At 39.1% G+C, this 13,849-nt stretch overlaps 1 protein-coding gene and 1 long non-coding RNA gene across 2 annotated transcripts in view; one reads left to right on the forward strand and one right to left on the reverse strand.

Annotated features, from left to right (window-relative positions):
* Nucleotides 1-5,575: 5,575 nt before the first annotated feature.
* On the forward strand, nt 5,576-6,063 carry LOC115290160. Its single transcript, XR_003907997.1, has 2 exons — nt 5,576-5,689; nt 5,897-6,063. It is a non-coding gene; the product is annotated as an uncharacterized LOC115290160 (long non-coding RNA).
* A 1,910-nt stretch (nt 6,064-7,973) lies between these two features.
* Nucleotides 7,974-13,849, reverse strand: part of GPATCH11 (G-patch domain containing 11) — a 10,173-nt gene continuing 4,297 nt past the window's right edge. Inside the window, exons 3-9 of the mRNA XM_029937953.1 lie at nt 12,992-13,218; nt 12,158-12,199; nt 11,182-11,302; nt 10,961-11,051; nt 9,785-9,895; nt 8,789-8,870; nt 7,974-8,064 (exon numbers count right to left, since the gene is read on the reverse strand). Of these exons, the coding sequence (XP_029793813.1) occupies nt 8,009-8,064; nt 8,789-8,870; nt 9,785-9,895; nt 10,961-11,051; nt 11,182-11,302; nt 12,158-12,199; nt 12,992-13,218 (730 nt within the window). The 3' untranslated portion in view covers nt 7,974-8,008. The remainder of the gene's footprint in view (nt 8,065-8,788; nt 8,871-9,784; nt 9,896-10,960; nt 11,052-11,181; nt 11,303-12,157; nt 12,200-12,991; nt 13,219-13,849) is intronic.

The following is a 13,849-nucleotide window of genomic DNA, read 5'->3' on the forward strand; positions in this document are numbered from 1 at the left end:
GGAAAAACCTGAGGGTTGATTTAAATTTTATAGCAACCAACTACCATTCTAAAACTGTCACATATTTTATAATTTTTAAAATGAGCCAAGTTTAGGCTAAGCAGAAAAGTCACAGAGAAAAGGCTTTTATGAAGGCTATGGCTATTTCTAAAAAGTTATTAACACCACTTAATATGGTTTTCAGCTCCCAATGCAGTATTTGATCAAGGCAAGGTTTATCAATGGAAGCTAAAACCATTGGTCGAAAAGGTGTTGGGGAACAAGATCCTCAAAGGATTTAAGTATAACCCCACAGATCCCATATCAGGTACAAGGGGGAAAGGGAAATGTACCTTTACAATAGAAAGATCTCCTGGTCTCTTCAATAACTGCCTGATTAAATCTAACATCACCGAAGGTGGGACTGACTACCTAATATTAAGCCTTTCCTGACGTGATGTAAGAGTTATATACTATCACTATATAGCTTTCTTGCCCACAGCATGTAACTGTAATTCAATCATGAATAAATTATTAGACAAATCCTGAATGAAATCATTCTATAAGATAATTACCTTGGGCTTCTCAAAAAGTCAGTATCACATACTCAAAAACAGTAGAGGAGATATTCTAAGTAGAAAGAGACTAGAGGGATTTAATGATCAAATGTGATACTTGAATCTTGATTGTATCTTGGACGTTAAAAAAATATTTAAAAACCCCCATCAAATTGTAAAAGACTTTTTGGGGACAGTTAAGAACATTTCGGTATGGACTGCATATTAGACGGCCTTATAGAATATGTTTTAATTTTCTTAGGTGTGATAATGATGTTGCAGTCATGCAGGAAGGTGTCTTATTTGTAGGCAGTGCACGAGGAAATGTTTAGGGTGAAGTGGCATGATATGGGCAACTTTCAAATGTTTAGCGAAAATCAGTATGTACATGAAGAGAGAGAGAAGCAAATGGATGACTGATAAATCTAGGTGAAGGATATAGAAGTTATTCATGCATATATGTGATTTAGCTCTTATCCATACACATATACATAGAGAAGTGTGTGTATGGCCAGCTATATAATTTGGGACCCAGTGAAATGAATGCATGAGGCCTTTGTTCAGTAATTAAGCATGGAGCACTTCTTAAATATGGAGCTCTGCACAACTGCACAGGTTCCAAATCCATAAGGTCAGACATGCGTGTGAACACATATGTGTGTGTACACACGTATATATATATATGCATGCATGTGTATGTATCTGAGATGAAATGTTTAGAAGTCTAAATACCAGCTTCTCCAATGTCCTTGGAGTATCCAGGACACTCACTAGAAACAAATTCACAACATCCATTCCCTACTTGAGGTTCCTGGCATGTTAATTTTTCATTATGGAATATCGAATGACTCCAATATTGTTCATATTTACTTTCATAAATTTTATGTTAAAGCATACACAAAAACAAAGAATAGAGTAATTAAATTCTATGTAACCCTCACCCAGTTGCACCAAATATCAGTATTATGCCTTCTTTGTTATATATACCCCTTCCTTTAAAAAAAAATGTTTATTTATTTTGAGAGAGAGAGAAAGAGCTAGCTTGCACAAGCAAGGCAGGGGCAGAGAGAAAGGGAGAGAGACTCCCAAGCAGGCTATGCACTGTCACTGCAGAGTCAGACATGGGGCTTGATCTCATGAACTGTGAGGTTCTGAAATCAAGAGTCAGATGCTTGGGGCGCCTGGGTGGCTCAGTGGGTTAAGTGGCTGACTTTGGCTCAGGTCACCATCTCACAGTTCATGGGTTCGAGCCCTGCGTCAGGCTCTGTGCTGAGAGTTCAGGGCCTGGAGCCGGCTTCAGGTTCTATGTCTCCCTCTCTCTCTCTGACCCTCCTGTACTCATGCTCAGTTTCTCTCTGTCTCAATAATAAGTTAAAAAAAACATTTAAAAAAAAGAGTCATATGCTTAACGAACTGAGCCACACAGGCGCCCCAACTCCCTTCCTTTTTAAAATTTTCATTTGCTGGAGTGTTTTAAAGCAAACTTGTCATATCATTTCACTTGTAAATACTTAAAAATGTATTTCTGACATTTTTTAACATAAGATCTTTTGAATTTCAACAAAACCATGATACATTGTCATTCAACAAAATTAATATTTCCTTGATTGTCATATAATAGTCTGTATTCAGTTTTCTTCACAAAATAATATTTTTGCTGGTTGTTTAAATCAGGATCCAACACTGCATTTAGCTGATGTCTCTTTTACTTTGTAACATTTACCCCAGTATTAAACTTCTTTCCTCTTACGATTTATTTAAGGAAGGAACTGGATCATATATTCTATAGAAGTTCCTTCATTCAGGATTTGACTGACGGTATCCCTGTGGTGTCGACTAAGGACTAGAAGTTTGATTTGATTCTGGTTCAAATCCACCCCCCCTCCAAGAATACTGCATAGATGATGCTGTATACTTTCTTTTGCATCTCCAGGAGGAACGTAACATTTGCTTGTTTTATTTTCAGTGATCTTAAAATTGATCACTGGTATCCGGTAGTGTAATCTACTATAAAGTTTCCTATCAATCTCCCACCAATGGTTTTAGCAACCATTGAAGATTGTTGTTTGGATCCATTATTTCATTAGAGATTGCAAAATAGAGATTTTTGGATTCTATCATCTTTATCATCTGTGATTCTTCTATAAAGAAATTTCTCTAAAGCAGAATGGAATCGATAGTTTGGAATAAATATTGTAGAATGAGTTGGTGCCCTGACAACCCCCCAAGGTGACAAATAAGGTTTTTGTTTTTTGAGCAGGGGTATCACCCAACCAGTTCTTTGAAACTGTGTGTTTAGAATGGGTTGGAGCAGGAAGAGACTATATTTGACAGACCAGAGTGCTGAGAGGCTAAGACGGCCTGAAGGATACTGAGGACAGAACCAAGGGGAGTTGCTAACTAGTTGTGAGGACTAGGAGAAAGCACCGTCAGAGACTCCTCCAGATTTGTTTGGAAGGTGAGTGGATGGATTAGGATGCCATGAAAGGAAATGCAGGCTTCAATCCAACCCCCCAAAAAGCCACACATATTTGAGAGAGATTTTGCCTCACACTTTATCTATTATACAATTTTTCGTTAGAATTTAAGCCAATAGTAAGGCCACCGCACATCTGTCCACATGAGGAGGTAGAGTATGTGTTGGGTGTAAAATGTTAGCTCTCATTTGGAGATGCTGTTTGTGTTGCTGCCAGAATATTCGGGGGAAGGCGTCAAGCAGACTGTAGAAAACACACGAGAGAAAGGTTGGAATCATACACAGAGTGTATGGAAGTAACCCCTGAGGCTCAACGGTGAATCCAGGGGAGATTTCGTGAGGAAAGCAGGCTAAGGAACAAAGTATGGTAGACATTCCAGTTAGGTATTTACTTTTCATGTCTAAATGTCAACCCTGTCCTTGATGTCTGTGATTCTCTACCTGTGACTGTGGCCCCTCCCAACCCTGCATTTCCTCAGAACAGTCTCACATGAAGAGACTGCAGTTGATAGATGTGCGGTGGCCTCACTACTGGTTTAAACTCTGACGAAAAATTGTAGAATAGGTAAAACGGTGAGGCAAATACCTCTCAAATATGTGTGACTCTTCAGAGGTTGGGACCTGTATTCGTTTTCTATGGCTGCTGTGACGAACTACCACAAACTTGGGGGCTTAAAACGACAGCCATTTATTTTCTTAACCTGAAGAGAGTTTCACTGCCTAAGGTCGAGGTGTTGGCAGGGCCACGCTCCTCTGGAGGCCCCCACTCCATGACCCACGTTCACTGGCTGTTTCCTGAATAAGCTCCCGCCACTCAAGTCAGCTGTGTTACCCAAATAAGGTTTTGCACTCACTGGTTCTCAACTATGGTTTCTACCTAAAATCTCCTTTTTTTTAAAATAACAATTTTACAGATAGAATACATACCATACAATTCACCCACTTAAACTGTACAGTTCAGTGGTGTCAAGGATGTTCAGAGTGCAACCATCACCACAGTTTTATTTTTTAAATATTTTTAAAATGTTTTTTTAAGAGAGAGAAAGAGAGAGAGCATGGAAGAGGGGCAGAGAGAGGGAGAGAGGGAACCCCAAACAGGTGCCACACTGTCAGCACAGAGATGGACATGGGGCTCAAACTCACAAACTGTGAGATCATGACCTGAGCTGAAATCAAGAGTCGGACGCTTAACGACCGTCTGAGTCACCCAGGTGCCCCAACCATCACCACAGTTTTAAAACATTTTTGTCATTCCACAAGAAAACACGTATTCATAATCACTCATTCCTCACCTTCCCCCAAAGCTAGGCAACCACCAATTTACATTCTGGCTCTATAGATTTGCCTGCTCTGGACTTTCATTTAAATGGAATCATACAATGTGTGGTCTTTTTCGTTTAGCATGTTTGAGGTTCATCCATGTTGTGGCATGGATCAGGACCTCATTCCTTTTTTATAGCCAACTAATAGTCAATCCTATGGCTCTATCACAGTTTATTTATCCATTCATCAATTGATGGACATTTGGGTTGTTTCCACTTGGCTGCTTTTATGAACAAGGCTACTATGAATATTCATGTACAAATTTATGTGGATGTATGTTTTCATTTCTCTTTGGTAAATACCTGGGCGTGGACATGCTGGGTCGTATTGTAACCCCTTCCTCACAACTTGAAGTTACATTCAGAATCAAATTCAGTGTGACTTCATCATGTTCCACTATTCTCCCCCCACCCCCATCCCCGGCCCAGAATGAAACTGTTCCCTAGGTCTGCCCTTGTTTAGGACCTCAGTATTATGCTTACCAATTTGCCTTGGAGCTCAGTTTTTCCTGCATGGCTCCTTCGATGAATTTATGGGAAGCAGGGATAGGCTCTCTCATTTTTGTTTAGCCCAAGGCCGTGAGCCTACTGACCTGCATAAAGCAGGAACTCTGTGCTTTTGAATTGGTGGGAAATAAAAGTATTAAGGATTTCATATGCTTGATCCTACAAAATGTGTCTAATACTAAATAATAATGTTCATTTTCAAATTTCAACAATTAAATGGCAAATAACACGAAAAGGTGTTTAAGAGAAACCAATTTCATATATTAAAGTCTGTTTGTTTTGAATTGTAGATGCTCCAGTATTTTGGATTTATATTTTAGGAAAATGAAAGTTTAGGAATTATAGACTGGGGTTTGAAAATAAAGCACTCAAAAAGAAACAGTGCACAATGTAAAGGTAAATGACCACATGACATATTACAATGTTTCAAATTTTATATAAATTTCACTGAAGCAAATTCAAATTCACTAAAGCAAATTAAAATTTTTTTTAATGTTTTGCTTACCTCGGTTTTCATTATTGTCTAGTTTTGAAATCAGTAAAGGCTTATGTTAATAAAAACAAATCTTTACTCATTTTGGAAGCCTGTATTCTCTTTTAAGCTTATTTATTTTTAAGAGGGAGAGAAAGCACAGGCAGAGGAGGGGCAGAGAGAGAGAGGGAGGGAGAGAGAATCCTAAGCAGGCTCTGTGATGTCAGTGCAGAGTCAGATGCAGCGCTCAGTTCCATGATGACCTGAGCCAAAATCAATAGTTAGATGCTTACTGACTGAGCCACCCAGGCGCCCTGGAAGCCTGGGTTTTTAATTGTCAGTGGATAAGAAGGAAGGATGTTTCCCACTCTCCAAGGTATGCCAAGTTTTAAGCCTTGACCTGCATATGCAAACCACAAATCTGGTGGGGTCATGGATTCCATCAAAGTCCTTTCCATATTCTGAGCATGAATGTATTAAAAATATTCCCAGCCATTAGGCAGGTGGATGGCTGTCCCCACAGTCAGTGATAGAAGAAAAGGAAGCTGGTGCCTAACTCCGTTCCATTTGAAACAACCCACAGGGCTTTGGGAATGACTGACTGCATGAGTGTCGTCGGTGTACTAGCTGAAATAACAGGAAGTATCTGACTGTAATTCCAAGGAAACATGGACTCCTTTGTTTTATCTCTTAATACAATTTTATTGTTTTTTAAGTGAAAAAGTAAATATTAAATACTATTATACAGTAGTATAAGCTCTAGTATTTTATATGTGTATTTATATTTATAAAAATAAGGCTTCATTTTCTGGATGAAGAACTGAGGCCCAGAAATTAACTCATGTAGTGATTCTCAAGTTGCACTGCGTCTCAGAATCAAAGGTGGTCATGCTGAGGCCACAGTGGTGTTACATCAGAATCTCTGATGATAGGAAACTTGTATTATCATTAAATTTTTTTTAATGTTTATTTATTCTGAGAGAGAAAGGGAGAGACCGTGAGTGGGGGAGGAGCAGAGAGAGAGGAGAGAAAGAATCCCAAGAAGGCTCCACACTTTCAGTGCAGAGCCCGATGTGGGGCTCGAACTCATGAAATTGTGACAATGAAGAGTCAAATGCTTAACCGACTGAGCCACCCAGACACCCCTTCTACTATCATTTTTAAAGCTCCCCAAGCTAAACCTGAGAACAAATGAATTGGGTCATATTAGGTCAGAAGCTGATAAAAGTTGTGCTATTATCTTAATTTATGCAAATATAGAGTATGCTTTTGCTCTGATCTTGCGTATGCTGTTTCTAATAAAAGGAGGAAGAGGTTGAGCTCTTGCTCAATGGTACTGAGAGGTAAGCTATAAAACCGGATCCCCAAGAATCTAACAGTGCGCTGTATTTAACCTGTAGCACTAGTCCTAATGCACAGGTGCTTATCAGATGCAGTCTTTGCACTTTAAAATAAATACAGATATCTCAAAACTACCTTCGACTAGCTGAATCAAAATCACTAGGGAAGATACCTGAGCTGGGTAACTTTAAGAAAATGTTCATGATTTCTGATGCATGATTTTGGCTGAAGATCTCCAGAGGTGTGCTACATGGTTTGTCCTTAGCTGTACGTGGTGTCATTACAGGGAAGCAGATTTTAGAAAAATAACTTTAACAATCACTTAGAGCTACCTAGCCATGGAACGATCCATTTAAGGCAGTGAGCTCTCTTGCCTGGAAAAATAAAGGCAAAGGTTGCATTACCACCTGCTCTGAATGTTGTCCAAGGGCTCCCAAACTTAGTAAGTAGTTGGATAACCTGATAGTTAAGATTACACTCCCCATTCTAAAGTTTCTTTAGCCAAAACTTGCAATCAATCACTTATAGTAGATAGACACATTGTCATGAAAACTCATGATTTTGCCACAAGTATCACAATTATTTTGTTTCTAAAACCGGCTAGAATGAAGTAGTGTTAATGGAACATTTCCTCTGACACCAGTCTTACTGAGGGGGATACTTTTCCTTCCTCCTCCTATTTGCATGGAGAGAAGGGACTTTTTCTTGCTCCTTGGGAGAGAGAAGTATGAGAGCAAGCTCTGTGAACCCTCATTCATTCCGTCTCAACAGAGAAGTGTCTTATCTGAAAGGTGATTTTGGGAGCCAGAACTTATTAGCATGTGTGGCCCTGCCCCTGGTGGGTCCTCCCCCTTTGAAAGCTAAATGCTCTCAGAAAGCAAAGGTGGGCTCTGTTCCCGGCAAGGCAGAGGTCTGCAGTGGTGTCCAGTCAGGGAGATATTTTAGGGAGCCTAATAGGAAAACAAGTCAACCTTGCTCTCTAACTCAGCATCACTGATAAATGAAGCTGACATTTCGATCTCTGTCTCTCATGTCTTATTTCTAAATTTGTTCCAAAGTGAAGAGGGGAATAAGAGAGTTACCTGTTGGTTCTTGAGCCCCTTAGCATCACAATAGAGACAAATTGTGATTGCCAGTGTCTAGAACCCTTGTGTTCTGAAACAGCATTCCGTTATTTTTTTTTTGAAATCAATGAACTATAAAGTAAAAAGTACTTCTAAAATTACAAAAAGAACAAAATATATAAAAAGGCCCTCTTTCTTTAACTGGTATAATTTGGGAATTCTAACTGCTCAATTGTCCATTTTCAGGAAACAATAACATTTTCCAAGTTTCTACTTTATTGAGAATAATCTTAGTCATGATCTGCAGAAGTTGGTCCTGGGCAATTTGAAGAGAGGTCTTCTTTATCTGTAATGTATGTAAAGAAAATAAAAGATTAATACTTGTATAGTAAACTATTCCAGAAAATTAGTTCAAATAACATGCATTTTGTAGCTGTGTTTGCTTCTTACTCAGCTAAACTGGGAAAAGATACAACCATAACCAACAATTCTTTACTGTCAAGTATAGAGTCCTTAAATTTAAGTTAACAAAGCCAACTTGGGGGAATGTGTTAGAAGGGAAAGTGCTTGGCTCTACAAGGTATCTGGCAAGTTTTAAACCCATTTCTTTCCTTATAATAAAAAAAATGGAGTGAATTTCAGTATTCTGAAACAATATTCTATCTACATAAAAGCTAGTGCTAAAAATCTTAAATATCTTGCAAGTACTGCAGCTGAAGAAAGAATCTTTAAAAATAAAGCATGGAAAAAATTCATCCTCAAAGTAACTCAAAAATTCTTCCTTTTGAAATAGAAAACTGAAAAATTCCCTTCTGTAACTTTAGTCTCTGAAAAGTTAAAAGAACTTTTAATAAGGCCGCAATTATTTCTATTTGCATCATTGCTTTAAGACATTGATCCCACACTGCCATTTGGATAGAATAAGAAATTTCCATTGTCTTTGGGAAATATGACTCACTCACACACACACACACACACACACACACACACACACACACACACAATCGAAGTTAAAAAATCAAAGAGCATTTGTATTCAATATTTTTAAAAAGTGCAAAGTATCCTCTTACCTTCGTAGGCTGTTCCACACCAAATACAATACAGATGTTCTTCTCTTAAATAACTAGTCAGTATTTGTAATTTTTCCAGGACCTACATGTAGGACACAGTAACATTAATAGTTCAAATTAAACATAATCTTGGTATTTGGGTCTCTGATCCTACCAAATTAGCCCAAGGCCATACATCTTCTGCCAATGTCTTAACCAGGTAGGAGAGGCATCAAGGGAAGAATACATTAGAACATGTCCCTACTTTACCAGCCACCGTGATATTATCACAAGTTTGCCAGACACAAAGAGACCACTTGTTAACATTTGGAAAATACATTTGGACTGTCTCTTATTTGAATTGGGATCCTTTAAAGACCCCCCCTCTACTTTCAAAGAACCTACCTCCCCCAGACGGGATGAGAGGGAACACTGCCTCCCCGTCATTACCGTTCTCATCAATGGTCTCCCAGTTAAGTGGAACGCTAGTTTTTCAAATTGTAAATGTTTCCTGTGAAATTCTTATATACAAAAAAAACCTCACAGAAATGAGATTCCTTTCTTGAATAATCTCCACTTCCTTTGAGCTGTGTTTTTTTGCTTTGTTTATGGGTGGAGGAGAGGGGTACTCAGAATCACTTCCAGAGGTTTAACAGGCAACAGAGAAGAAATTAAGATGATTTATGTTTGCAGCTCATCTGTCATCCAAACAGAAGCTGAGAGTGTAAACCGAAGCTAAGGGAAGAAATTATATAACATTTGGTTTGGGGTTAATAAAATAATCCTATCATATAGTAGTTCTCAATTAGAGGTGATTTTTCATCTTGGGAAATTTAGCAATATCTGGAGATATTTTGGGTTGTCACAAGGGGAAAGTGCAACAGGCACCTGGTGGGTGGAGGCCAGGGATGCTGTTAAAACAGTGTGCCCAACAAACAATTACCGGACTCAAAATGTGAGTGGTACCAAGGCATACACTTAAGACACCCTGCTCGAGGAACTGGTCCCAAAACATACACTCAAGTCTTCACTCTTGTATTCATCTTCGTCTTCTTCTTTTTCTTCCTCTTCCTCAGTTTCCTCTTCAAGTCCCAACCAGTACCATGCTTCCCTGGGAACCTGAATATTCTAAAAATATAGAATAATTCCCAATTAAACACAGCTAACCAGGAGACTATCACAAGTATGTTCATATCAACATGAATTCTTTCTTTCCATGGAATATTTACTGCTGGCTGCTTCAAGAGTAAAGCCCTGCGCTGTGTGAACCATGGGGATGAAGACTCAGTACAAATATTGTCCCCCAGTGGCTGCCAGTCTACTAGGGAAATAAGCCAGGGGTACACGTAGCTTGAGGGGAATAAAATAATACATGTAAGAGGGGAGCTAAGTGAGGGGATGGGCATTAAGGAGGGCACTTGCTGGGATGAGCACTGGGTGTCAAATTTAAGAAATGAATCACTGGGTTCCACTCCCGAAGCCAAGATTACACTGTATGACAATTAACTTGAATTAAAAAAGAAAAGAATATAATCTCATGAGATTGGGTTTTAGATCTCATGAGATTTACTTGTAGAGCACACGCACACAAAATACACGTAAGCTAGACAAGTGTCACGACACAGACACAACATAAAGTATTATGGAAAAGTGGGAGATTGCTTCCAGAGGTCTTTTTACATACAAGGGACATTTTACACATGTCTTTGAAACTTTAACTGAAGTCATTTTCTTCTGATGAAACATCAAAGAACTAAAGCAAAATGAAATAAAAATAAAAGCAAAAATGGAATTTTAAAAACAGCCAAAATATATAGTAATCTACCATGATTTTACTAGATAGGGACACAAGAGGTACTGAATATGGACTAAAAATGGGCTATTCATCAAAAATCCTGGTGAACGGAGTTTCCACACACACTTATTCAAATCAGCAGAGAACAATTAAACATCAAAAAGTTATTTGACCCTTGTTGGGTAACTCAGACTCCTCTGGGTCCTGCATTGAACACGTCATCGTTGTGAGTATCAATCATCACAGATCAGTCCTGTGGGTTAAATGAAAGCTTTACCAGGTAGCAGGCTAGATGCCACAGGCCTGGGGTTTCTTTTCTTTCTTTTTTTCTGATTACCAGGCAAATCACGGTGGGTGCCAAAAAACCTTCCCAAACTGAACACAGGTGAAAGGCTTGCCTTCTGCGTATCCAACTGCTGGCAGGCTCGCTGGCTTCTTCTAAGGTCCCCTTCCAGCTTCACTTCATCCTGCTTGTGTTTCAATCGCAGTCTAATAGAAAGAAAACAATAGAACACTGAGAGTGTGCACTCCCTTTATCCATTTAAATGCCCAACTACCAGAAAACATAGCACGATAAACACAGGGTGAAACCCAAGACAGCTCAAATACCAAGTGTTACCGAAACTGCTCTGCGGCTTTTTCTTCGGCTTGGGTTTTCATGTGGATCTTTCTTCTGTAGCTGTCTAGTTTCTCCTCTGCTTTCCGCTTCAGTAATGCCTCATGACCGATGCCGCTTTTCCCTGTTCAAACAGCACACTCTGCTGAAGAACCTGCTGACTTCACACTTCAAAACATGACCTCTAACCAGCTGCAAATTACACACGATTCTAATTTGAGTACAATCCCTCGGAAGCATTTGACATGAATGACAGGAGAAAACATGGGAGGTTTTTTCTCCTAAACCCAAACACGCAATTGGATTTTTACAAAGATCATTAGTCTGATCTAATAAGAGTCACACAATACAAAATGCTTTAAATTGGGAAAACAGCATCAACTATCATACTTTCATATAAAGATAATAAACAAATAAAATATGTATTTTTCTCCTTAATTCATCCAATGTATTAAGAAAAACATTGAATGGATAAGCCTGTCTCAGAATACTTTTAGCACATTCCTTTTTTTTTTTTTTAATGTTTATTTATTTAGAGAGAGAGATACCACAAGCAGGGAAAAGAGGGAGAGAGGGATAATCCTAAGCAGACTCCACACTGTTAGTGCAAAGCCTGACATGGGGTTTGAACTCACAACCCATGAGATCATGATCCGAGTCAAAATCAAGACTCGGACACTCAATCGACTGAGCCACCAAGGCACCCCTTAGCACATTTCAATGGACAAAAAATAGCTTTGCATTTTTAATAGTTATGATTTCCCCCATGTTTTTGTGATTTAGTTTAAATCATTAACTTTTATGTTTAGTTTAAAAGACTGAGAAGTTTAACTAAGAAATATTTTACTGAGGGCTTCTTAGGATAAGAACTGTAACAGTGCTACCACAAAACAAAAACCCATTTAGTATGCAAGCATGTATGCTAGATCTAAGCATAAGTTATTATCACTGGCAAATATGCTCAGAAATAATTATATACCTGTCTTGACGTTGAGAGGAATCGGTTCGACAATACCACCTCCTAAGAAAAGAGAACAAAACATACCCACGACTTTAGAACTTCTTCCTCAAACTGCAGGTGAGCAGAGTTGCAGCTTTACAATGTTCTATACGTATCCCTTCCACTTTCGATGCCATTTGAAACTGAAATCTGAACATCAATACTCTATAATCCATGACCTCCCACTTGCCTTCAAATCTCTACTCCTCAGTAAGGCTGCCCCACAGCCTCCAATGCCATCTGAAGGTTGGGTGTCAAGAAGGGAAAACAATGATATTACACACATCCAAGAAAAGTGACAGCTTCCAGAGAAAGCAAAGCCCTGCTACATGAAGAGCAAAGCGATTGTAACAAAGAAGAAAGAAAACTGGCTTACAGACTCTACTATGAGCGTACGGCCTCAATACCTTCCTAAATAGGGAGGTGAGAATGGAGCTTCTCCCACCACATGCTCGCTCGGGCACCTGGCACGGGCACAGAGCGAGCAGGGCAGAGTCCTGCCATCATCCTCAGTGTTGCTTCACTGTCCTTTGGCCATTGCACTTTATCACCATTGTTAGCTGCTGCCTCCGTTGTAAGCCTTGCCTATCCCCACTGTCGGTGCCTTCAAGGTAAGTGGGGCTGATAAGTAGCTCTTGATGGCACAGGCTGGTCTAAGGTGGTGTAGGAAGACACAGTTCTCTATATGCTTGTTACACCTCGTCGCTATGTTGTTTTAATCTCCGTGTGGATGGATAGAGGCATCTCTGACACTCAGCAGTGGAGCACCATTTGGTGGCTAGGAGCACCTGCTTAGGTCCAGATGGGACTTACCACTCTTGCCAAGGGCCTGGCCACTTTTGTATCCCATCTTTTGTAGCAAAGCAAACCCTTTGTTTTCACAGCCCAGTGCACTCTTCAATCCAATGTCACGTCTTTCTTGTTCTTCTTCTTTTAAACTCTTCTGCCTGTTTTTCAAATTAGCTTCCTGTTGCTTTTCTTCTTTTCGCCGCGCTTCTCGGATTTGCCTCAGCATTGGCAATCCTGGTCTGATGTCTTGTCTGAAGAATAATGGAGAAGGTATTTTACACGAGTACATGCGGTATTCTCGTAACTTTGCTACTTACTGACCTGATGCTACTTAATATTTCAGCACCACCTCGATGATCACCTTTGTTTTCACTGATCTTAGAACATAGTGAGTGACCTCTGAGAATGGCTATTTTAGTAAAAATAATAAAGGCTGGTCAGATTGTAGGAAACTAAAGAAAATAGAGAGTTGAAGAGATAGTAATTTTAGACTAATTTTTCTAGGAGCTTGGAAATAATAAAGAGCAAAGCTGAATACGAGCTAGAGAGACAGTAAGATGAAATAAAGCAAACGTGTCAATTTGCTTGGAAGAGGAAAATAACAGGAATGCATGGCAGAAGTCAAATGTTTAGCATTAAAAGGGAAGAAAAGGCTCCTGGTATCTTTGTACAGAAATGTAGGAGGTGTTTCCATAAAGCAACAAAACTGACTTTCCAACTCACATTTAAAATCAATGTCACACAATTTATTTTTTTAACATATGCAATTATTTTCCATCATTTACAATACAGTAGTTACAATGATGCTCCAAACAGAAAAGCAAAGTAAAAAATCAAAACCCCAACTTCTATTTCATGTAATTAGACTTATACAGAAATTAG

Source organism: Suricata suricatta, chromosome 4, assembly GCF_006229205.1.
Source record: "Suricata suricatta isolate VVHF042 chromosome 4, meerkat_22Aug2017_6uvM2_HiC, whole genome shotgun sequence".
Classification (NCBI taxonomy): Eukaryota; Metazoa; Chordata; class Mammalia; order Carnivora; family Herpestidae; genus Suricata; species Suricata suricatta.